The following is a 26,342-nucleotide window of genomic DNA, read 5'->3' as shown; positions in this document are numbered from 1 at the left end:
AACAGCAGCCCAATGTGTCTTGCAGAACAGAGCAGTTGTATGGATGAATCGATCTTATTTCGACCGTGGATCGATTTCCATCGCTGATGATGGTTGCGTGGACGTAGTTATTCTATAACAACACAAAGATGGTCAATTGAGGGCCCTGAGTTTGAACTCACGGTCGATCGCTTGGTAAGCGAACGCGTAACCAAGTGGCTACGAAGACCCCCTAAACGCGCATTTGTAATAGAACTTCTCCCACCAACCAATAGGCGTTTCTTTCCATGAAACCAAACCAAACATGTTGAACAAGCAGTTTGATCCAGCAAATATAGTTTATAATAAATAATTTATTTCAGTTTTCTTGTATTATAATGAGATTTTAAAATAATAAATAATCATTAAATAATAACGTAATGAAAGATGTTAATTGAGATGATTCCAATCATTGTTGTAGATGCTGTTGCTGCTGGTATCGCGTCCTGTCGCTTATAATCATCGTCATCACGATTGTTTCCGCTGATGAGTGGAGGAATAGAGTATGGAAATGGTAGTAGAAAAAATAATGCTTCCGACTTATTCAATAGTTCTACAAGGAAACCGTTGACATTCGAACATTTATTCTTCCTCCTCTTCTTCCTCTTCCTCCTCTTCCTCTTCTTCCTCTTCCTCCTCCTCTTCCTCTTCCTCCTCTTCCTCCTCTTCCTCTTCAACCTGGTGGATGTAAAATTTTATGTTTAGCTACTTTCGTTTCCACTTCTACCAGAAAACGAGACACTTACAACTTCCTCGACGATCTCCTCAACCTCCTCGACCTCTTCGTCTTCAGGCTTGGCTTCATCCTCGCCTTCTGGGGTCTCTGGGTCTCCAGCCTTTTTGCCTGGTCGCTCACCGAACCATTTTGGAAGTTTGGCTGTTGGGGAAAGATGTTATGTTACTGACTCGGAACACAGAGCCGAATTGGTTGGACGAGTAACACGGACACAATAGCGATTAGGCTACAACGTATATCGTCTATTGTCCACAGTGATTGTGTTACGGTTTCGTGTGAACTTACATTTCTGGCGACCGACATACTGTTCCTTCCTCTCGGACCACTGCTTCTCGAGGACTTCCTTGTTCAGAGTGTCAAAGCCCTACACAGACACGTGTGTTGTTAGAGAATAGACAGGAATTAAACAAAAATCACAGGTGAATGCTTGAATGTGTGTGTGTGGCGATTTACATGTTGAAGATGAATGAGAACGTAATGTAAAGGAAGTGAACAATTCGTTAGAAACAAGAAACAATAGTTCTTCCGAGAGAACATAACTAGTAACTTCATCTGTGAGCACGAACGAAAACAGTAAACGATGGATTCTTACACTTGGTTCGTGACTGCCACAGTTCCTGACGTTGCTGCCATTTTTTGTTCATTTTTTCTAGATAATACGTGCTGTAACCCTTTAGGGTTCGAAAATAAGATGATGCTCGATTAGGCATTTGAATTTCGTTCATTGAATTTTCAGAAAAAATTAAAGATGCGTGATTTGTAGGATGCAAAATCTAGCCTTGTGAATACTTACACCCTCGAACAGCTTCTTCTTGTCATCGTAGGAGCGGGTATCGACACGACGTTCGTATTTGGAGGCGACTTGGATCTTTGGCTGTTGGCGAAACATACATTTATTAGGCTTGCCTTAAGGTGTTCATAGCGCTTCAAACTTACCGGGTACTTGCCGGTGAGAGCTTCTGGGTCCAAACCCTTCTTCAAGGCTTTGTGTCTCAGCTGCTGCTTCTGTCTTTCCTTCAACTCTTTAAGCTGGAAGGAAGAAATTACCGTTAAATGTTGGAAATCATCCTACATTTTCCAATATTACATGCTAATACTTACATCGTAGTCCTGACGCTTTTGCCTTTCCTCCAAATCGTACTTCTCTGTTTCCAGCTTGACAATGGTTTCCCACAGTTCGGTGGCCTTGGTGCGCAGAGCGTCGGCGCTCAGGTTATCGACTTCCAGAGGCTTGATGCGGAAGGAGAGCGAGATTTTCTTCTCTTCCTCCAGCTGTTCCTTAGTCTTGTTACGCTCCATCTGGGCACTGGACATACCGAACTATTGAAACGACAAGAATGGGTATGAGCGGCTAATTTGAATGCAATCCATGATTTATCGGTACTAACAGAACTGTCCTTCTTGGTGATGGTGAAGTTTGGTCCCTTCTTGTCCTTGTCCTTCATGGCCTGGAGCATAGCCTGACGCTTCTTCTCGGCCTCCTCGAGACGTCGTCTCTTCTCATCGATTTCGCGTTGTTTCTTCTCCTCAATCTCGCGAACGCGACGCTCCTCCTCTTCCTTCTTGCGTTGAGCCATACGCTGCTCCTCTTCAGCTCGGGAGACCTATCAAAGTTAGGGATAGTTAGGCATTTCATGGCCACCAATTGAATACACTTGTTATTGGACCAAACCTTGCGCTTGGCCTGTTTGTCCTTGAGCTTCTTGAGTTCATCCTCTTCCTTGGCCCGCTGTTTGCGCCATTCGTTGATGTACTCCTTCAGCTGTTCGTCCAAGTCAGAGCGCTTCTGGTCCTGACGCTTGATGAATTCGGGATCATCTCCCCTAGAAGGTTATGTTCGCGGATTGGGAAAGAACGATAGAAAATGGCAAAGACAAGCAGAAAAAAAACACCGGTAAGCATTTGACCAGGAATCATTTAGATTGGGATTTTTATTTTCGTTTTTGTTTTTTCTACCGTCAAAATATGTTTCATTCGTTGCCTAACAGGTGTTATGAAAACAAAAAAAACTTTCTGTTGTATTGTACAAGCTGATACCACAAAATACAAAATGATGTGTTTACCATATTCGTCAGATGTGGGAATGATCGATGAGGTGATTGATGAGAGGATGGATTATATAGGTTTTTAGTATCATTTCTGATGATTTGAAAAGCAAATGTTCAACTCCACACTTCATGGCATCTTTAGTTAATTATTTGAAAACAAATTTGAAACGAGATGAAGGTAGCCATTCAGTTTCAAGTTGCAGAGAACAAATCAACAATATAATGTGTCGAACCGTTTTAAAAAAAAAAACAAAAATACGTGTTAGCTGTTCTCTGAACCTGAATTGGGGCTGAACAATGAAGAGTATGTTTAGAGCATTCCAGTATTTCAGAGTTATGTAAAACATCATTCTGTTAGTTCCTACGAAGTGTATACAGTGACAGAAAGGAAAGTCTACAGAAAATTGTGAATTGATTATGCGTAGAACGTATGCATTAAAAAAATTAACTGATTTTAGCGATTTTTCATGCGCGAAATCATCAACGCATCGCCAATCACAGCAACCCTGTTTTGTACAGGAAAAAAATTGAGAGCGTTATCAGCCATGGTGTCAACAGTCAACGCTCGATGCTATGTTTGTACTGTCTGCCTCACTCCGAGGTGAAGAAATTGGACATCCTGGAGCACTTCGAATCAGCCGGACGTAGCCGGTTTATAATTTACAACATCTTCGCCGTTGAACGAAACCCTGTTTACGTATGCCCGGCGGGTATATGTGACGGTAAAGTGCAGCAGTTAGTGAAGGAGAAGACCGAAAGCGACATCGTTCTCCACCTTGGGACGGAAGGCCGAAGCGACCGACCAAATAGTGAAGAAATACCATGGTCATATTGAATGACGAGACTTACTTGACGCTGGTTAGCACCGAAAGGAAGGGGACCGGGTACTTTACGTTCCCCAGGAGATAGGCGATGACGTCAAATATATCTCTAAAACCAAGTTCCCGAAGTTGTACCGAAGATCGCCCACCATCCCAACGTCCCTCAACTGTGACTGATAAAAATGTTTTGGGCGAAATTCAAACGAAAGATCCACTCCAATAATTTCGTGGCTTTAATAGAGAAACTGCTGATCGCTGTGACCAAGAAAGAGCTGAAAAACATGCTGACATCCATCTTCGGCCATCCATCGCCCCATGGATGAAGTTCGCCCCACTGCCGTAAGGCCGCCCGGAAGGAAATCGAAGCATTTCCGTAGTCGTTCTAATGACCGTAGGATTTATGGAAAATTTGCCCCATTGAATTATTTTTCATAGTTTTTTTTCATGGTCATCGGGAATTATTACGTATTTTTTTAATGCATACGTTACTAGATAATTGATTGACTCAAGAAATCTGAGCTTCTACTACATTAACCTAAGGTACGCGTAATAGAAAACATCGGCTTAGTTTTATTTCGTCTCAGCATGTCATGATTAGCTTTCTGATAGCTTTGCGTGAATGTCGTTCATGGTAGTCTTGACTTTTTACAGCACTGGGCATGCGGAATGACATATCCATTGTAATAATTTCTGCTAGCAAACGAACCAACTTAATAGCCAAGTAGACGAAGTTGCATTTCCACCGGAAACTAGGAAACCACAAACGATGACTCTTGTTATATTTAGTGTGAGTGTGTGCGTGTGAGTGGCTTTCAATATTACTCAAGAACCCTGATTATTACTTCAGCGATAATTAGTGCTTCGAGAGTGCGCGAAAAAAAAATCCATTGCATACTGCTGTGTTCGTGCGAGCAGCGGTGAGGTGAATTTGTTCGGTTTCACTTACTCAGGTTTAGCTGCTGGTCTACACGGTTACGGATGGAGATTTTGGTTTGGTGTGTGTTTTTTTTTTGGTAGTAATGATATTTGTTGTTCAAAAACGCATACATTTTTTGAGGTGTTGATGTTTGGATGAATTTTGTTTTTTTTGTACATGGAATGCAGATTTCACACGGGCACGGACGGACACGTTGTTGACAAAACAAAATATTTGTGTTTTGTACGGTTGTTTTGTTTGTTTGGTTGGCAAAAAATGTTGGGTTGGGTCCAGTTTCGAATGTTGACGACGAATGACAAAATAGGAATAAAAAAGAAAAAAATCAAAAACATTGTTTTTAAAAAGGTATGGTGCAAAAAAATAAGTATGGATTCGTAGTTGATTGTAATAATTCAGGTAACTTATGAATTAAAATCTACGCAAAACATTCAAAATATGACAGTTATTTTTTGCATACCCATATTCGTAAAACACATTTGCTTCAGTGACTGAGTACATCTTATTGGAGCTTAACCGCGATAGTGGCAGCCCTCAAGATTTAGGGACAAGGAAGTAAGTTAGTCATCATTTGAAAGTTCTACAATAATCGGGTCGGAAGCCGGTCATGGATGTCATATTTAGAATATTTGATAGCAACTTATTATAATTTAATCCTAATGTTATAAGATCATATCAAACCAGGGTTAAAAAGCATTGTAGGAGTGCTAGCGTGCTAATATTTGATGCATTGTAGAAAGAAGTGCTGATTACATCTGCTTCCCGCACGAAACTGAATATCAAATTCTAATTCATGATTTTCCATTACATTATCGACCACTGGGCATGTCTGACAAATTGAACTATGCAGCTTGGCCAAAATGGGTTTCTCTTCTTTATAAAGGCGATTTTATATTATCCGGTAAGACAAGGTGCGGTTCCGACGAAATATTCTCTTATAGAATTATTTATATACGCATACACATTTAATACACTTTCAATAATATTTGTCATTTTTCTCTGTATGAAACGTAACGCTTCCGCTACGTGTCGGACATCCTAGCAACATAAAGTTCGACTAATTCAGGATCGGTACGCTTTTTTGTTCAGTACAGCGCTACCAGTGATCGGAATATTTGACAGCAGTTTGCTTACAACGTATTTCATTTGAAATCCTGTGCTTAAGTTTTGAAGAAAATGTGGTGTTTTCTTAAATTGCCCCGCGATGGAAGAAGAAAGAAGAAGAGAATTAATTCTGCCCAAAAAATATTGAAAACTTGACATGGTGTGTACAAAGATCGCAAAGGAGTTAACCACTGTACAGTGTCTGTACAGTGCTGAAAGGTTTCAAAGAACATTTGTCTGTTTCCCGGAAGGTTCAATCAAGACGTCGAAGCCATACATACCGGAAACTGCGTCAAAACATCATGAAGCATTTCAAAGCGAATTCAGGGCTTTCGAACGTAAAGGTGGCCAACAAACTTGGTGATCGGGAATGTCATTACGGCAAAAACGCGAATCCGAAAGCAGAAGTTTAATGTTTTTTGTGTACCAAGTTGCGGAGATGTTCCCTAAAAATATAAATGCGTTTTGCGGACAAATTTGCCGATAAGCTGATGCCCTAGCATAGATTCTGTGGCCGGAAGACTCCGATTTTCATCATAACCTATACTATGAACTATACACCGATGCATGCCCAATGAAGCGTGTTTTGTCGTTCATTAGATCCTCCCTGGCTCCCGTCAAATTCAGAGTTCTGGCCTCTTAATCTGGCCGGAATTTCGCCCAATCGAAATGTATTTGGGTATCATCAAAGTTAAACAACGGACGAAGAGTGGAAAGGCACACATGATCAATGTGAGCAATATGTACATTACTGGGCCAGATTTGGACATGTCGCTTCAGAGAAACTATAGGAGTTGCTAGGGGAGTGTTACTGGGAATCCAAAACTCTCGTATCCCCTTCAGGGTCATGAATTGAGCCACCACAAGAAAGATTATTCAAATACTCTAAATGCACCCACACATAGTACATTATTGAAAACACTACAGCCTTAAGGCGAAAACGTCATGAAAATTGAGAAAGTTGAACCAGATTTTCGAGAGGATATTCTGATGAGCGAAGAGGTTCAATTCACACTCTCTGGTGCCAACAAGCTTTTTTGTTCGCTTTTGAGGAAACAAGTATGCCCACATCATTCACAAAACACTACTGCATCAGATCAGGAAGTGACTGTTTGGAACGGTGTTGGCTCAAAAGCCAAAAGCTTCTTTGGAATTGGTGACACAGTCAACTGAGGTGGATATCAGTGGTTTTGCGTGGTGGCAAACGGTGGCAAATGCGTGGAAAAGGTCCCAAAGGCATCTGGTCTCAGTAAGACGATTCAACATGCCACTATACAATCCAAACCATAGACTCGAGCAGGAGGGGTAGGAGATGTCAGAAGATACAATGAAATTTGGTGAAGATTCTTTGGAACGGATTTTGCTATTTTCAGACAATTCCGATGGCCGGGTCAAATAAATTCGATCAAGATGTGCGAATTTACACTATAGAGCTCAAGTTGCTATCAGATTTATCAGCAAATAATTATAAAGATTAAAGATTGTTCCGAACAAAACTTGGTCGACTTAATCTTGATGCATTCCTTTTGATAGTGTGTCAAAAAACCTGAGAACCCCTCATTTTGTAGATATGTGCGATGTCTTTATTTGGATTTTGACATTTGCTCTACAGCTATCAAAACGGCGTTCAAGCAAGAAAATCAATGCATTAAAATTTTGCTCGCGCATCACGAACATCCGAAGAACTCGCACATCGAGTCTGTCGAAATCCAGGAAGCCTGAATCGTGGAGAAATTGAAAGCCAGATCGTCGAGGCAGACTGAAATATATTCCTAGGAAGGAATTCTATACGGCAACCGAAAGGGGGAAGGAGGCAGACATTTTCAAGCATCTGAAACTGTTCGAAGTTCGCTGAGAAATATCTGTTAGGCTATCTTCACTTGTACCTGCTTGAAAAGCGACGTTTCTATTGCTACCGGGACTGTTAACCAGGATATTTACGGGAGTATATTGAAAACGTCTGCTGCCTTTTCTGAAGCAACACGTTTGTTTCGTGCTGTTTTGGGCAGATTTTTCATCCTACCAATACGGAACCCTCCTAATCGAGTAATATTTGACCATCGTCAAGCAGCACCTGAAGAAACAGTTGGAAACGAGATCGATGTCGGTCCCTCGGAACTGACATTGTTTCTGCAAAAACGATCGAGTAATGACTTCAAATCACATCGGGGACCGTCAACGTTCAAGTTTACAAGTATGAATGTCTACGTGTGACTACTTCTTCTTGAGGTGTCACAAAGGCCCGATCCTGCTAAGACATGATCTGGCATCCGACGCTACCTCGTCTTAGATTGCTACAGAACCAATTATTTTATACCGAAAGAGGTTGTCTACAAACCTCCAAAGGCCTCTAAACAAACCGGAATTTAGCCCTATCGAGAACTTCTTGGCCATCTCTTCAACTTGGAATAGATGATTCAATAAAACAATGATGTCAAAACACAAACATTTAGTGATAGATAATTAATTTTCAGAAAGTTTCAAGAGAAATGTTTTGGTGATCTGTGTGTTCCTTTTTTCAGCACAATCTTTATTATGTAATATCAGATCAGTGAAAGGACGCAAAACACGCAAATAGTAAATGCAATTAGGCGGCGACAAAACAAAATTCTTCGTTTTTGAACAGATCTGAAGATCTAAAACATCACGGCAATAACGCGGCGCACAGAAACAAAAACCAATTCGCTCAATTGGGTTCGACAGTGTAAAATGTGGCTAGAGTAAAATTAAGCGAAAGCGTGTGCTTATTGCTTTATATATACTTTTTTTAATACTGTATGAAAAAAGCTAGAAAGCCGATCGCGAAAATGGATGGCGGCAACACATCGAGAGATCCGGTTGTGTTTTTGCTGTTTCCGATTGACAGAAAAGGCTGAATTTTGATCGCAATCTCTCGCAATGTGTTGGCACGGCGCGATCGCAAAAAACACATGTTAAAATTATAGAAAAATGGAAAAATGTTACCGACAAAAATCTTCGTTTCACAAAATGTCTACCGCTTTCTGGTTCGGTAGTATCGGAGGGGTGATTTTACTTGTTTTTATTTATTTTGTTTTTTTTCGGTTTCATAAAAATCACTAGCTTTCTCGGAAAAAATACTACGATTTTCACGTTTGTAAAGCTGTTAGAGCTTCGCTTGGATTTGCAGCCTAACGCAAAACGCTATTGTACGTATAAATCTAAGAGGAGTGGAACTAATTTCTAAATCGCACTTACTTCCTGCAAGAGAAAAGAAAATTCTACATTTAGAGTTTGTATCACAATGATTAGAAATTGGCTGATGTTAATTGTAAGGGGAAAACGGAAAAAAAGTATTTAGTAGCAGAATTTTGGGACAGTTTTAAAGTATATATTCGGAAGCTATAGTAAAAAAACATCCATAATGTCACCAAGCAGTTTCATGTTTTTTTTTTCTTTAAAACTGTCACGTTCATTCATATTTACAGCTCTGAAGCGTTTGGCAACAATGGCAGTGCATGAATGCTGGGAGGAAACTTCGTAAAGTGTACTAGGAAGCATTCAAGCAGTTTTACTGATACCTTCCACAAGGAAAGTATCCGATAATTGACATTGGGAAGCATCGCATATCGACATTTAATCGCGACTTCTCTACGGGTATAAGTACGTTACATTCATTGGAAGAAACAATCAGCCTAGTAACTAGCAAAACATTTGGCAGGTCCGAAACAATTGTATAATAAATATAGACAGACAGGATAAAAGATAGAGAGAGCAAGGCGGATTATTTTCCAACCGTTTTTCTAGATTATTATTTCTACAAACGCTAGCTGTCACCATAACAGCTACACTTACTGTTCCTGCTGATGTTCCTCGACGACCTCCTCCTCTTCAGAGCTAAAAGAACGTTTAGAAACAGATTGAGATGAGTGGGAATACAATTTTGAACTCTATTCAACCGAATGCTTGCTATCCCGCTTTCTAATCTTTTTCTAGTCTCCTCACTCTCTTCCTTTTTTCTATCTTTAGGGCCAAACGGCTTGAAACTTCAGCAAAAATCCACATATTTTCTTATGAAAAAACCGGAAAATATATCGGAAGTATTCTCAGGCTGAAAGGCGCTGTGATTGATGGAGGTGCAAAAATGGCGCAATTTGTCTTTGTAAAAAGTAAATAAAAGCTCAAAGTGGGGTGTGTGTGGAATAACAAAAAGCTATTGTGGATTGATGGATACGAACTAACGTGTAACGAAACAAAAGTTAAAAATAATTACAACAAAGAAACAAAGCAGGGTCTTAACGAAAATTACACTCAAACGGCCTATCGAATGTGATTTAAGCAGTGTTCATCACTTTTTTATTTGTCCTGAGTTTCACTTTTGCTAAACTGCTATAAACAGGTGTTGATTTTACTTATGTGTAAAAATAAGAAAACTTTGGAACAAGAAACAAATGGCGTGGACATTATTTTACAGAAAAACGTCTATGAGAGAAATGATGATGTCGTTTCGTGTGACACATTTAAAAAAAAAATTTCTTCTTAAAAACGTGAGGATAAAAATTTTATCAACATTAAAACGAACAACTGAACTTCAAAAAACGTTTAATTCGGCTGAGAACTGGAACAAAAAACTAATTTCGGCGGGTTTGATACCCATCGAAACAACGAAAAACCGAAACAAGGGGCATGTTGCTAGCTGCGTTATACTTACGAATACTCTTCATCATCGGACATGGTGATGGGGTGTGGCTAAACCTGTAAAAAAGATGGGATGAAACTATGGTCTACTATCAACACTATACAGTAAATTCAGCTTCTCTGGAGTTGGTTAAGCAATGAATGTCCGAAAGCAACAATTGATGTACTGTGTGTGTGGAATCATCTTTCCAGACTTAATCATTTTTTGGCATAGGAGATTATTCCGACTAGAACTGATACATGTGCATCTTATCACTTCATAAAGTTCCGGTCAAAACTACTCTAGTGATAATGCGTTGAGATGACCGGCTGATTTTCATTGAGCAGTGTTGTATCATCGACGAAAAATAAGCATTCCAATACCCTTAATTTTGACTTTTTACTTAACCCTTTTTTTTTGTTTTTTTTCTCTATTATAGTGATTTTCAGCACATTTCGGCTGGTTCGTCACTTTTACTTCCATTTTTGGAAGAATGTCGGGAGTGAGAATTGAACTTGTGATCTCTGCGTGAGAGGTATGGATGTTACCACTACGCCAGATCGCCTCCCCTTACTGAACCCTATTTTTTACTACTTTTAAAGAAAACAATCGTTTTTTGGGGCAAAGCTGTACTTATTCCTCAACATAGTTTCCTTCAAGGACAACCACGACCACGGTATCTCGATACGGCAGCGGTCGTATCTGGTAAAAACAGATTTGGACGATGAAGCCTGTGAACGATGTTATAACTGTACCCATATGCAACGATGCAAGAGTTCAAAAATGTTGCATGTTGGATGTCTCATGTCCCTCATAACAGTCGATTTCTCCGTCATCATGATTTTGAACCCCATTTAACTCCCTATCCTCCCATACATAACGCAATTCCTATCTTTAACAAACAGTTAGAAACGCAACCTGAACACTAGATGTGTGTTATGCCATCGAATCTAATATCGATACATTACTGAACTGGTGTGATAAAATAACTCTTCAGTAAAAAGTTTCGGGGACCCTGAAAAGGTTTAATAGCTTGTGTGGTTTTGTAGAATCATTTCGAGAAGCAACGATTCTTTCTTGCCTTTGCGAGAACAATACACTGATTGGTCATATGTCGCAATTTGTTTTTTTTATATCAATGCACGCATTACACTGAGTATTTAACCCTTTTACTACGGCAGTATTCTCCGTCGGAGTGTTACCTCGCAGTGAAAGGGTTAACGAGAGGCATCTGCAGTGCATCGCCATTCAACAAGCATCGAACACGCGTCTAACGGATGCATACAGTTGCAGCGATAAAATGAAACAATGACCGTTTATGAAAAATCGTTTCTCGACTCTCGGTCAAAACCGTCAACAAAGTTAGGAGCTAGCGTTTACAGCTCAAGAGGAAACGTAAAACATAAAACGAACAGAATAAGCGACCTTTGTTGTTTCGGGAACAGAAAGATTTTGAGAATTTTCTTCAGAGGAAATGCAATACTTATACGCTAGCGACAGCTTACTTACTATTTTATTTTTTTTATCCCATTTATTTATTTGAGGCTCATTAGCATTTTAGCTGTAACAGAGCCGAACTTTAATCGTGTACATGTCACATGATTATCATATCTATAATTAGCACATTACACACAGTTGTCATTCGCCAGTATTCCTTCTATACCATTACATATAGTACATTCACACAATAGCCATTTAGGCGTAAGAGTTTTCCTTCTGTTCTTCCATTATCCAGTTAGACCGGACAGCGGAGACAGTTGATTGATCATTGTTGAGTTATTTATAGAACAGCAGCCCGATGTGTCTTGCAGAGCAGAGCAGTTGTATGGATGAATCGATCTTATTTCGACCGTGGATCGATCTCCATCGCTGATGATTGTTGCGTGGGCGTAGTTATTCTGTAACAACACAAAGATGGTCAATGAGGGCCCTGAGTTTTGAACTCACGATCGATCGCTTACTAAGCGAACGCGCAACCATTGTGGCTACGGAGACCCCCCAGCTTACTTACTATGTAAGGGTGGACTTTACTTCGCAGAGGCTGCATAAGTTGCCCGTTATTGACAGCTCTGTTCGAGAAAGCACACAAATGGACATAACAAATGTATGGGGAAACGGAAATGTTTTCAATTTTCATCAATTTAAACCATATACATACTATGGGATTATAATGTATAGTATATCAAAATAAATACAAAAAAATCCGATTGATTGGTATGCAAATCGTTAAAATCCGTTCGCAGCAAAAATAGTTATTAACGTTAACTTTATTCCAACGTGGCCTCTTTTCTGATTTGGCACCCTTAATGTAAGTCGTAGTCCTACGTCAAAAGAAATACAACAATCTTTGACTGGGAAATGTCCACAACCAGCATCATCATAGTCAGCACTGTTGAAGGCCAAACTAAATATTGTCCTAACTGGTCTAGCATAAAGGAATTCGATGGAGAACGAGTATTGTCTGTTCTACGATTTATACCAGATGTAAGCATATCAATGAGACGGTTCGAAGACGACATGGAGGGCACACGGGGTTTTAAGGAGTGTGGTGAAAAGTAGTCTTGAACATTTAACACGTTATTACACACAAAAGGGTGAACTTTTTTTGTCGTGTAATCAGAGCACGCTTTGTTTACATGTCAAAAATCGGAATACAATTTATTGAGTCGCGGTTGTTTTCGAAATGTCGTGGATTGATTTGAAAACTAAAAAGAAAATTCTGCACAATTGGTGCACCGAAAAGGGTGTTACATACCACAAAATAGCAAAAAAAAATCAAAGTTTGTCTAAAAAGCGTTAAACGAATCGTCGCAAAGTTCGGTAATGAGTGTTATTTCGAGGATCTCAGCAGAAGTAGACAAAACCCCGGACCACGTAACCCCGAATTGGACCGAAAAGTTGTAAATTATATTCAGAAGAACAGGTTGTGCTCCCGTGGCCGTTAGTGCTATTGAAGAAGAAGAAGAAGAAGAAGAAGAACAGGTTTTCATCTATTCGTGATTTGGCCGAGAAGTTCAAGACCAGTGTTGGGATGATTCAGCGGATAAAGCATGATCTAAAGACTTATAAAAAGCAAAACATGGTCAAACAAACACCGGAGCAGCGAGATCACACTAAAACACGAGCTCGGAAGCTATATGACCGTATTTTGAACAATCCCAACCAGTGCATTCTCATGGATGACGAAACATGCCTCAAAGAAGATTACAGAACGCTGCCGGTACCTCAATTTTATACCAAATCAGTTGGAGAGAGTATACCATTTGGGATACGACTGTTGCGATGGGAAAATTCGGCCAAAAGTTGCTCGTTTGGCAAGCCATTTGCACGTGTGGCATGCGATCTTCAACTTTTTTCACGAAAGGGACTAAAAACTAAAATTTATGTAGAAGAATTCTTGGTTTTCGGAAAACGACATCATTTTTGACGAGAAAGACCTCGGCCCACCTAACTGTCACCTGCTGCGGCCAATTGAACGTTACTGGGCAATTGTTAAGGCCAAGTTCAAGAAAGAAGGTACCGCATCTAAAAATATGTCAGAGTTCAAGAAGAATTGGTCTGCAGCGTCCGGAATGTGAATGTGCCATTTATTCTTTAATATTCTTTAATAAACAATCCACTTTTGTAAACACTTTCTGAACGTTTTCAGTTTTGTTCCGGTGTTTGAAAGTTTAGGACTACTTTTCGATACATTCCTTAACGGCCGATGACAGTTCACCGCTACATTTTTTTCCAGAACGGAACCATCTCGGTGGAAGACTTCGAGACCGGTTGCCGGGCAACCCGACAACCCAACGTGGATCTCCATATCGGGGGTTAACTCAATCATAGATTTCTTCCTGACAAACGTGACCGTTCCAGAGGATCCAGTTGTCTACGATGAGCTGCCATCGGATCATTACCAAGTGGTGATGAAGTTGGGTGCTGTTATCCCAGGCGGAATCGACATCGTGCTAATTGGGTCATGTTCCAACGAAATGTGGACAACATCATTAACACCGCCCTACCTTCGGATTCCTCTATTGAGACTGATCAGGCTTCTATCCCAAAGAGCTATCGGCCTTTGAGTTGTTCGAGAAATGTATCTAAAATCGAATTCTTCTTGCTTTTGCGGGTGAGTATGGTGTTTCTCCAGAAGAACAATTTGGTTTCCGTAAGGGAAGGTCCACCATCCACCAATTCACTAGAGTTACCAATATTATACAACGGAATAAGTCGTTGTCCAAGATGACAGCAATGGCGTTTTTGGAAATGAAAAGGTTTTTGACAATGCGTGGCACGACTAGCTGTCTGTCTAGCTGCATCGATTCAATTTCCCAGTGTATCTTATTAAGATCATCAGAAATTATCTCACTGATATGACATTTCGGGTATATAGATGCTGGTGTGTATCAAGGAAATATCCTTGGGTCCATTCTGTACAACAGTTACACTGGGGACATCCCACCGCATCCCGTTGATAGGATGTTGTCCAAATTTTCCGACGACACTGCGATTTTGTTTCAAGATTGCGTAATCGGTGCTATGACTCGCAAATTGCGGCCTGGGCTGGATGCTCTAACAGAGTATTCTACCAGTTGGAAAACTTTTATTAATGTCGCAAAGACTGAGGCTATTCTATTGCCACATTCGAGATTTCATAGACTTGTTCCAACTGATAACGTCAGAATTCGGTTCGGTGACTCACTTATCGAATGGTCCAGAGAAGTGGTCTACTTTGGACTCACTCTAGACTCTAGAGTCTAGATTTCTAGACTCACTCTAGACTCTTGAGTCTGATCTTATTTCTAGGTTTCACGTTGATAAAATTGTCACGAAATGCAATAGTCTGCTCGGGTCGTTGAATTCGTTGATTGGCAGAAATTCTAAACTTTGTCTGAACAATCAGATGGCTGTTTATAAACAGATCATTTACACTGTCATTGAATATGTGATTGCTGTGTGGAGGGGCTGTGCCAGGACACACAGAAACAAATTGAAATATCCAACATTCAAGACCTTTCTCAGATATCACTCAAGTGCAACTAGTCTTACCTAACATTAGCCCATACCTGAAGACAAATGGGTCCGGACGATATTATTAAAACAACTCATGCTTCCAGGAAGTGTGTCCCGGCGAATGGCTAGTCAATCAATGATTCGGAAAATTTCCAATTTGTTAGTTTTCATTTTGCAAACAATGTCAGGCATACGAAATATTACATGTTCCGAGTCTAGGCACTAAATTTCAGTTCCCTGATGCGGATGCCAAGCATCAGATTTCATGAGCATCTTTTAGATCCCATATATTTGTGAATATCAAATCGACAATTCACATTCACACTCTCGATCCTGTGTTCGGTCCCGGTTTGTGTTGTTCCACATACAGCTCGGGGACTTATTCTTAGGTTATTGGCATTGGTATTTGAACATTATAGATTCCCAACTTCGACAATGCAAGAGGAACCGCAAACCTATGATAATTAGGAACATCAGATTCAGGGTATGGATATAAAAAAATATAGGCAACGAAAGGGTCATTTTTTTTTTTTGAAATTCACTATGAGTTTTCTAGAAGTCAGGATCTAAAAAAATCAATAAGGCACCATAATAAAAGCGCCGTTCCGCCAAAATCTTCTTCCGCAGGTGCTTCCAATAGGAGAGAAATATTTGAAAATAAGACGCGGTTGTTAACTATTTTGTTCTCATATAAACATGGTAATTCGACAAGTATTTGGAACAATAATGGATCAATGTCCGAAATGAAATTGCAAATGAAACATCTTAGACTAGCGCTTAACATTATTTTGTGTGACAATATGAGTGAGATTGCCCAACTGAGGGGGACAGTTCAGGAAGCAAAATAAAATATATCGCAATGTTATTTTGCAAGTGGTCTAAAAATTGTGAAACAGCAATTTATAAACTGTGCAACCATCTCAGAAACCATAATTTCGAAATACTTATAGAACATGCTCGTATCAAGTAGCCTTGTAGTTATTAGAAAGGAGGGATTACGCAAAATCCTATTCTGAGCTCTAGCCAGTGCACTGATTGCGGATTGTTTACATTGAAGAATCAGTGTTTTCCTTCAAAATATATTTTGGGGTTCCGTGAATGAACATCATTGCTGCATCATTGCATCAACATGGTGAGCGACAATTCAAATATTTTAACGTCTCGATCAACCCTGAATTGGAGTGATCCCAAAACTTCCAGGACCTAATCGTTACAATTATGGCACCATTTCGGGAGCAAATGGATTATGAAAGATCTCCCACGTATCATCCATCTAGTCGACGCCAACGCCTGGCGTTTTCGTGTGTGGCAAAATTTCTCATTGGCGGAAAATTCATTCACGGTAAAATAAACAATGCTGAGGCAAACTCCAAGTTACTATTTTTAGTAGGACCGAAATGAAGGATGACGGACGACGAACGGGAGCGCCGAGTGCGCGCAGTTTGCTGAATATTTCCAACCCAAGATCTCGGTTATGTCCGTGCGCAGGCGTACCGAGTTTCGCCAACTATGTCAGCAGATGCAGTAACCGCGCGCGCTCCCGATGTTTATATTAAGATTTTCCTATGCGTTGGGTGCTCGCAAATGTGCGAGAGCAATGTTCGAGTTGCGAGTTGCTATTTTTGGAAGACTCAAATCATAGTTTAAAAATGTGAACTCTCTCGCTGTTGCGATTGCTGTTGTTGCCTGATTCGCTGGTGGTTATGTAGTCAAATCCCAGAGCTCAGGCGTGAATTCGTACGAATTGATGTGTGGCTATAAATATTGAATTGGGCGGCAGAGGATTTTACGATTTGTGTGGACCACTTGCCAAATCGGGACCTTTGTGGCGCTTCATTCTGTTGCCTTGATTTTTTTATCACACAAGTTACTTGATGGACAAATTACGTTATTTGATGTACAAACGGAATGAAATAGAATAGTTCGAAAGACAGCTCGAAAAAAGAGATAGTTTCAATTTTCTGTATTTTATAATGGCAGCAGAAATAATATTGATTTAGTGAACTATTAATATCAATTTTCAGAACGTAACATTACTAATAAGTGTAATGATTATATGTAAACTTGATCGTTGTCTTCTGCGTTGAATTTTCCTCATCATTCTAATTAAAAATCATCTAATCAGTAATTCTTCAACTTTGCACAATAAACAAGAACATCCAACTTATTTTGCAATAGTTACAACAGCTCAGTATCAGTATCTAATTTTAGCATCTGGCCGAGGCTAGATTTGCCTTGCGAGCACAACCTTATTTCGCTAGCCGCTGTCGAAGATCCGAACCACACCTTGTGTCACTCCCATTCACCATTTCTGCCCATTAGAACCAATCATTTGCACCACCAATTTCAGTCCATTGTGGGAACAATTTCCCACAGGTGCCAAAATCCAAACTCAACAGGTATTCTCCTCTCTGCTTGCATAATGATCGAGCACTTTTTCCGGGGTTTAAATTCCAAACACCGTATTCCTCTGAATGACAAATTGTAGCACACGATGCAGAATCGCACCAAACTACCTTGCTTGCTATCAATAATAATAATAAACTTCTTTTTTCCTCGGTTCGTTGGAATGATTCCAGCCACTACTTGCACTACTTTTGGAAACACACTCGTACCAACTACCAGAGAGTTACTACAAAAGATTTCAAATCTCAACACTTACTTCTCTACAAGAAAATGGAAATACACACTGATCCGGCGGCCGTCGTCGAACTCAGTGCTGCTGCGAGCGATGACTGAATCGAGGAAACCCAGCTGCCCGAAACTGAAGTCTTAATTTTCCAATCTCACACGCGATCCCACGTACACACACACAACCCGAGCCAGAGAATACGGAGCGTGCGATAGGTATAGTCGATCGCGATCGCGAGTGTGATGGTTTTACATAAGGATTAGGACTATGTACATAGGCGCAGAGTAACCGCGCTGATGTGTGGTGCTATGATCGGTTGGGATCTCAGGGGGAGGAAAAGAAGCTTGCCATTCCTGTGGACTGTGGGAAATTTTTGAGGTACCCTGGTGGCGTGTGCGGCAGGTTGTAGGATATTCGAAAAGAAAGTATTATCGTGGAAAACCTGGTCAGCCAGAAGTTTTGTTTGAGTCGTTTCCGATGCTGGTTCTAACCACTCTAGAGTTCAACGGGGGAGAGATATTTGCGAGTTTCTATAGTTATAAGAATTATTCCAGGTAGAAAGTCAATAAAACAGTTTATAGCATAACCAAGCCTGGTGGTTGAGCTAACTGGGGCAGGCCATACATGAGAATACAGGGACCTTGTTTTCGGTTGAATTTGGTCCAAATCGAAACAAAAACATTCGGGGTTTATTTCGTTTGTTTATAATAAGGATACAGTGGTTCTGATCTACTCGGCTTAACAGATTGCAGACATGATTTCTTTGTTGCTTCAATTTTATTTTCTAAGCGTGACCTGGTGGTTAGCATCACATATTATCATACGGGTTCGGGTTCGATTCCCGTTCTGGCCGGGGGATTTTTCGTCAAAGAAATTTTCTTCGACTTACACTGTGCAAGGGGTATTCTTAAACTTGCCACACAGAATACATTCAAGACGTGTTGCTTGCAATAGGAAGTCTCAACTAAGTACTAATAAAATGTCGCAAGTAATACCTACTTTGAGACGGCAAAAGTTCCTCCGCGATCGTTAGTGCCATTCAAGAATAAACTACATAATATTGTGAATACTGACAGTTGACTGTGTTGACAATTGTGCTTTAGAATCTGAGGTTTCCCATGAACTATGAGATATTACTGTAAAAGGATAATAAATGAAAACCGATTAGCTTTTTTGAAGGTAAGCATATTTTGCTTATGAAGCATTTTGAATTCGCGTATTGATCTTGAAATTCCAAACTGGAAACACACATTTTCAGGTTGATGCTGGAAACATCTCAATCTGGGAAGATGCAAAGTAATTGAAGAGAAAAATATGAAGAAAAATAATATTTTCTCTAGCACTTCACTTCACAAAACATTCGTTGGTTATGGAACTGTCCAAAACGTTAATTACTATGGTCTCATGATCGGATTTTTAAATTAGTAGTCGCAAATGAATAAATTCTATCGAAATTGGAATACGCATGATCAATTGAAGTTTCCTAGAATCAATGAACATTTCGAGCCAGTTCTCTAAATTTTCAACGAAGCGCTGGTCACTAGCTGGAAAAGTGACTCAATACAGCACAACTACCCATCTTCATGCCACGTTATTCAAATGCAAGTCACTTTTTCTAAAACAAACTCTTTTAAAAAATGAGCATTTAGATCTGACTCCGGCATGGTTAGTGTCCAGATTCGTTTTGTGTTCTTCATTCATTTTTCAACAATGAACACATTTCATTACAGTTGACTTGCACTCAGTTGTTTTGTGTTTTTGACTATACCTTGAGCACATATCATAATTATTACAATATGTGCTTTCATGTCCAAACATCTCAACACATTTATCGCGAGAACCACTCAAAAAAGGGTTATGATGTATGTGGATATTGTATATTCATTAAATGAAATAAATTTTATTTGAAAGCTTTCAAATGGTTTTATTGGACAATTTATATCATGAACTTTGTTACTTGAATTTGTATTATTGGCCATTTTAATCCCGGGTCTCTGAACTTCGGATCGGAACTTTTCCATCTGGTTATGCAGGACTGCTTGGGAGACTCAATTGACCTGGTTTCGATTTCAGAAGCTAGAAAGTACTGCTGTGTCACGTATGTGTATGTGATTTTTTTCACGATCATGCTCAGAAATCTTTCGAGTAAAAAAAACTGATTGAACTGCGAAAACTTGAAGTGGATTTTTTGACAATAGGGGTTTTACGGTCACTGCTTTCCTAAGAAATAGTTGTTTTCTCGCGTAGTTTCTCGTAGTTTTCTCGACGGTCGTGTAGTGGGAAACGACGAAATGTGTTGTCCAACAAGGTCAATTACAGCTCTCAGCTTGGTGTTTCCGAGATATGATATGCCTCTCAAATCGTTAGAGTAATGTCGGGACATTTTATCCATAAGTATTTGCACTGAATTGTTTACTTAATCCATCCGAGATATTTCTCTTCCGACGACGTTTGATATCGATCAAGTTTTACAAGTATCAGTACTGTTCGCTTATATTTTCAGTCAAGCAAACCTAACTGCAGATGCAATCCGCTCCTACTTTCACAGCTGGAACATCCTTTCCCTTCCTATTTTTGTATACCGTTCAATTGACTCTTGCCCATTTTATGACTCCCGCTTTGAATTCTTCTATCCGCGAACATCACGCTTACATTTCGTGGTCATGTCCGGGTCCCAATCCGAATCAGAAGACATTCCGATTAACACGTTCGTCGCCCAACGCGACGTTTTTGGGTTTCTTGCGGAGCCCAACTTACGGATAAATTATTAAATGAGATCAAACTTAGCTTGTAGACAACTTTTACATGATCTAGCAATATTTTTTTTTTTAATTTGAAGACGAATTGACTACAATAACACATGCCAAAGTCATATAACATGGTTTTCGCAAAAAACTCCAGTACAAACCATCCATACTATAAATTAATAAAAAGTATAGTATAAACATTAAAATAATATGGTTATGATTTTACTACATATCCTATAGTTACATTTAGGTGCCCATGCTATCCAATTTCTTTTGAAAATTCTATTCGATTTGAACGAGGAAAGTGTCATCAATATCTGGGTGACGGGGCGACGAAAGTGTTAAATTGAGCAGCGCATGCATCTTATCATTCGGATGTAAACAATGAATGAAATCTAGATTAACATGTCAAAAGGGCCTATCTTCTATGATCGATTCTCTTCATCTACATTCTCTTTCATCAATAACTCAGCATTAACAGCATTTCCTGATGTGTTCGACTATAACTAGTGTGAAAGAGAACCTCGTTTATCGAACTACATGGCAAAACTGGCGCAAAATCTGTTTGAAAGGCCGTGATTATCGAAAGAGAAAGTCGATGAACAGCATCGATCAAAGAAGATAGACCCTTTTGACATGTTGATCTAGAAATTATGTGTCTATCGCAACGTTGCCCGTGGTGATAGTTGAGGGGCTCAGAAGGAAAGGGCTGTACTTGATCAATTTCTTTTCGTCAACTTTCTCTTTATTTAATAACTCAAATGCAAAAACGTTCCAATTTGCGATTGCTATAGACGATTGCGATAGGTTCTGACCTATCGTCCAAATTGTCAAATACAGTTGGGAATGTGTTTGCAGCTAAGTTATGACCAAGAGAGAGATTCGATGTAGAGAAACCGATGATGTCACTTACACATCTTTCATTTTGAGCCACTCAATTAGAAACATGGACTTATGGGGTTTCTCAAACAAACGAATATTTGTAACCTCGATTTAAGGGGATTCGTAGAACTAACTTTTTCTCAAGGGCTCAAAAACTGCCATAAAGTCATTTTTGATAAAAGTGACGTTTATAGGGTTCCTCAAACAAGCTATTCAATTATAGAAGAAGGTGGTCCTAATCCAACCGGCGGTCCTGAACCTCCCCTTCTTGGATCTCGGGAATGGCGCTGCTTACCGAATTTTTAGAAGCTAACAACGCTGACTATTTGTGTTTAACGAGAACTTTTTCTTTCTCTCTTCATTCTGGCAGTTTGGCGCCTTTTTTTCCTTTTGCATATACAATCGGAACGATCAGATGAAGTGAACAACTACATAAAATTGTAATTGGTACGATTACATTGTTTCCCCCTCGCTTCGTTCGAATTCGTCTGCTTCGAACGAACAAAAATGTTTGTTTCCTTTCGTCAGTTAACGTACAATAAAATTGTCGTAAGAACTCTTATTCACTGTCAGCGTAGCCTTAGACGTTTCTCTTTAACTCTCGTTCGCCGCCGATGACGTGATCGAGTTAAAGTGCGTAGGCATTGGTGTTTGCCTGTTGACCGTTGTGCGTTAACGTCGCATTCGTTTACGCCTGACTCCACTCTAGGGCGTTTCCAATTAACCGGAAGCCACTATCTTCCTTTTCAAAATGTCATCAGAATACGAAATTTGACTTCCGCTTTCTCCTGCTACTCATATCGTGGGTGTTTTTCATCGTTGCTGGTAATTTAGCGTTAGTGTTGGAAAATTAATTCAAAACAAGATTTTATTAGTTTTCCGCTCGTCGGTTATTTACACCCATCTATCTATCTATATATATAAAAATGGATTTCTGTCTGTCTGTCTGTCTGTCTGTCTGTCTGCCATTTTCTGCCATACAAATGAAACACAAACTTCTGCATTACTCGAGAATTGTTCAAGCAAATGAAAGCAAATTAGTCATATTGAGGTTTTAGGGTGCAATAAATGTTTCTATGGTAGCTAGACTCTCCACCCCCCTCTCTAAGGAGGGGCTGCCATGCAAATGAAATACAAATTTTTGCATTACTCGAGAATTATTCAAGCAAATGGAACCAAATTAGACATATTGAGGTTTTAGGGTGCAATAAATGTTTCTATGGTAGTTAGACTCTCCACCCCCTCTCTAAGGGGGGACTGGAAATGGATTTTAATGTGATGCAACGCACTCCTATATCTTCTTCTATCTATACCAATGGGAAAGTATCGCCGAATGTGTTGATGAAAGCAAAAGTCGAGGAAGGATTTAAGCCTGTCTTTATTCTATCATGTTTTCTGTATAAAACATTTATTCCATGTAACGGAGAAACATCTTATTTAAAAGTGGTTGAAAAATCTTGAACGAGAATTGTGTCTGAAAAAAATCTGATATTATAATGATGAGTTTTGTTAGAAATACTAGGAATTTTATAGTAAAAAGTAAATTCAACGGAGACGAATAGAAGATCAATCAATGAACAGTTCTGCGATTGAACCCATGAACTTGCTCATAGTAAGAAAACGTGAATGTTTGAAGGTATTGATAACAAAAAACAAATTTTGGGCGGGACGAAATTTGCCAGGTCAGCAGGTTACTTATATAATTGGGGATGTATGTAATTTACGGCTAATTGGGATTAGATTCGTTGCAAAAAAGGGGCGGTTCAAGAGCAGTTTTAGATCACCATTTGGTCGGTGTTCAGTTAGAGGGGACCAAGTCGCAATACATACCACATCAATCAGAATTAGAAAATCACGCGTGCAGCAGGAATAACGTATCGAACGACATCAAACTTCGAACCCGTTTTTCTCGATATCATAAAAATGTCACTTGATCCGGTCTGACTTCACACCGACCATTTGTAAAAGTGACGTAAAAAGATTTTTTTTTCAATTGGGTCTCTGTATTCCTCTTTTTCAACACTCATGAACCACTTCGACTAGCAGAAAACATGTTTTTTCTGTATGAGAATAACTTTCTACACTTTTGGCTGGTTCGTCACTCAGACCACTTCCTGTCCGAAGGAATGATGCCGGGAATGAGAATTGACCTCGTGACCTTTAGTGTCAGAGGTACGGATGTTTATCACTGCGCCAGATCACCTCCAGAAAACATAGTTAAAGAGTTATACTATACAACACCATAGTCGCAAAAAAAACAAGAATTTTATATGATCAATGGCCGTTGCAAATCATGATCGGATCGAGTCTGGGCCCCCTTCCCCTAACATCTGCTTCAATTACAAAACTATACAGTAGAATCCCGATTATCTGCGACTATGGCCTTCACATTTCATATCACACGACCTTAGAGATGGATGGTTTGTTTATTTCTGTATTGACATAGTTTTCATGCTGAAATATCTTATTTCCGTGTTTGCACCTCATTTTTAATCCTTTATAGCGTTATTCGCGGTGACTATGCCAGACTTTTTCGCGGATAATCGGGGCTCTACTGTATTTGTTTTATGTGAAGCATGAATTTTCGAACGGATTTATAATTTTACATCCTTTATTGCGGTACCTTCGTTTTGACTTGTTTAATTGTATTGGGAGTAATACTTAATTTCGGCAGCTCCACATGAAATACTTTGACTTTTTTTTAAAGATTCGTGTTTCATGATGTGCATGTTTCCCCGGAGCGAAGGCCCTGTTCCTCTCATTGGTGCCACCAGGCCATATTCAATTTCTCGTTTCTTAAACAACAATATAACATGGAAAGTTTCTCCGTGACGAATGTGACTACGCATCCGGATGTGATTTGAAAGTAACCTTTTGCTCGCTACTTTTCCCAGCCAGCTCACCTGTTCTTCTCTCAGGTTCGGCTTCCGATCTCGGGAGGACTCACACAATGACGAACAAAATTCCGAAAGAAACGATTAAATACCACCGAAGCAGAAAGGACTGATCCAATGAAGAAATAAACAGAATTTAATGAAGATAATTTTTATTATTTAATTCGGTTGGTAAGCCCAATGTGCTCCTTCGTCGCTGGTCGTTGTAAAGGGGAGAGAGGAGTGTCGTACCTTATAACGTTCTCGGATTCGGTCCCGAGTGCAGAACCGGAGCGTTTCGAGAGTACAAAAATTTCAGCGGCTTCTGAATCGTGCACCTTTTTTCACCACACCACTATTCACTTTTTATCAATTTTCTCAACGTTTTCCGTCTATTTCACTTTCTATCTCTGGTATTGTTGGCCGAGCCAATTCTTTTTGCTTTCCTTGAAACCTCTTTCTCTCCCCTTTCCGCCCTTTTCCTCCTCCCCCTTTCTATTCTTTTTATTCTTCCAGTTTCCGCCAGTGACACCGGTGACAGTGCCAGTAACAGCTTGGCGGGATTTATGATTCTCGTTCATGCGTTACACCGTCATTGTGGCACAATGGGCATACTATAGTGGGGTTAATATTACAATTTTATAATAACAACTTTAATTCTAAATACCATATAAATGGGAATCATCCAAACAATACTAATTTAATATGATAAACAACACTCTACTGCGGTGACACCTAATTGTTCCGTATTTCAACGGTAACAGACTATTAGTAAAATACCTGTTCCAGCATAATGCACGAAACACAGACAGATATTGTTCTTTTATAGAATACGACTCACCGATGTAGATGTCCATATGCATGCAGGTTGTGGCCTGAGAATTCAAACTAAAGAGCATAACTAACAGATCAACTAGTAGACCATGCGTCTCCACGGCTGGATCAAGCGTTGACACAAGTAAACAAGCCCAAGGAGTTCTAGAGACGTGTTTTATGGATCGACAAATCATATCTTTTGGTTGCTTATAAACAACGTGTAAAAGTGTGGCGGAAAGAGTAGCAGGACTTAGATGAGCGACAATTGCAGTTGCTACTATGAAGCATGAAGGTGGCAATGCGATCGTGTGGAACTATGTTTCCTAGGTCAGCGTGGGAAATTTAGTTCCAATTATCGGTACTATGACCGCTGTTGTGTATATTGATATCTTCAAGGATAATTAGACAAAATGGCTTCGAAACACTGGGACTAGAAAGCGACCTCCTATTGTCGAACTCACATATACACCTTAAAACATCTTCTCAAAATCTAGATCTCAATTCAATCGATAATTTGTGGGCTCTTTTTGGATCACAACGTGATGCGAATGGTGTCATGAATAAGGACATGGGACTCTTTAGAAAGCAACTAAATCAACCCAAAGCATTCGAAATCGAAATTTTGCTGACAGCGTGTCAAAAATCCTGCAACGAACCATCTAGGCTAAATTCAGATGAAATCGGTGCTGGAAAGATGCCGATTATAAATGCAAATCGCAAAAAGGTCACATAGTATGTTGCCCAGAAAAATTTCCAGCAACTGTTCAACATAAAATTTGACACATAAGTTAACCATCAGCGTCAACCAATCTACTCGCTTAGCTGTGTCCGTTTCGACACAGTAAAATTAAGTATTTTTCCTTTATTTATAGATATCGTTTTTCTTTTCAGGACAAACGCCTACACAAATAGTAGAGCTACATCGGTGCGCGCGTTGCAGGAAAGTTTTATTCTCGCGGTAAAACAAACACTGTTTTCCTCCCGAGTCAATGTGTACTGGCATTTCTAACCAAGAACAACCGAAATCCCCACGTAAAGGTACCACACAATAGACTAATTGTTACATTGTGCAGGCGTAAAATAGCACGCATGACGGC

The 26,342-nt window shown here is 39.7% G+C and overlaps 1 protein-coding gene across 7 annotated transcripts; it reads right to left on the bottom strand.

Moving 5' to 3' along the window:
* Window positions 1-312: 312 nt before the first annotated feature.
* LOC129768713 (troponin T, skeletal muscle) lies at window positions 313-18,067 on the bottom strand. Of its 7 annotated transcripts, none has more exons than XM_055770542.1 (12): window positions 17,958-18,039; window positions 10,331-10,374; window positions 9,475-9,516; window positions 4,570-4,587; window positions 2,427-2,577; window positions 2,143-2,358; window positions 1,856-2,074; window positions 1,691-1,783; window positions 1,548-1,628; window positions 1,347-1,425; window positions 765-895; window positions 313-696 (listed from the first exon to the last, which is right to left on the bottom strand). In XM_055770542.1, the coding sequence occupies exons 2-12, from the start codon at window positions 10,351-10,353 to the stop codon at window positions 601-603; spliced, it is 1,149 nt and encodes a 382-aa protein (XP_055626517.1). In that variant the 5' UTR covers window positions 10,354-10,374; window positions 17,958-18,039; the 3' UTR covers window positions 313-600. The 7 variants fall into 7 exon arrangements, with proteins under 7 accessions (XP_055626517.1, XP_055626509.1, XP_055626535.1 ...); XM_055770534.1 differs by lacking the exon at window positions 1,347-1,425 and adding an exon at window positions 1,040-1,118 and having other exon boundaries at window positions 17,958-18,038; XM_055770560.1 differs by lacking the exon at window positions 4,570-4,587.
* Between the last annotated feature and the right edge of the window lie 8,275 nt (window positions 18,068-26,342).

This window comes from Toxorhynchites rutilus, chromosome 1, assembly GCF_029784135.1.
Source record: "Toxorhynchites rutilus septentrionalis strain SRP chromosome 1, ASM2978413v1, whole genome shotgun sequence".
In the NCBI taxonomy this organism is placed as follows: Eukaryota; Metazoa; Arthropoda; class Insecta; order Diptera; family Culicidae; genus Toxorhynchites; species Toxorhynchites rutilus.
This window is presented reverse-complemented; position numbering and strand designations above follow the sequence as displayed.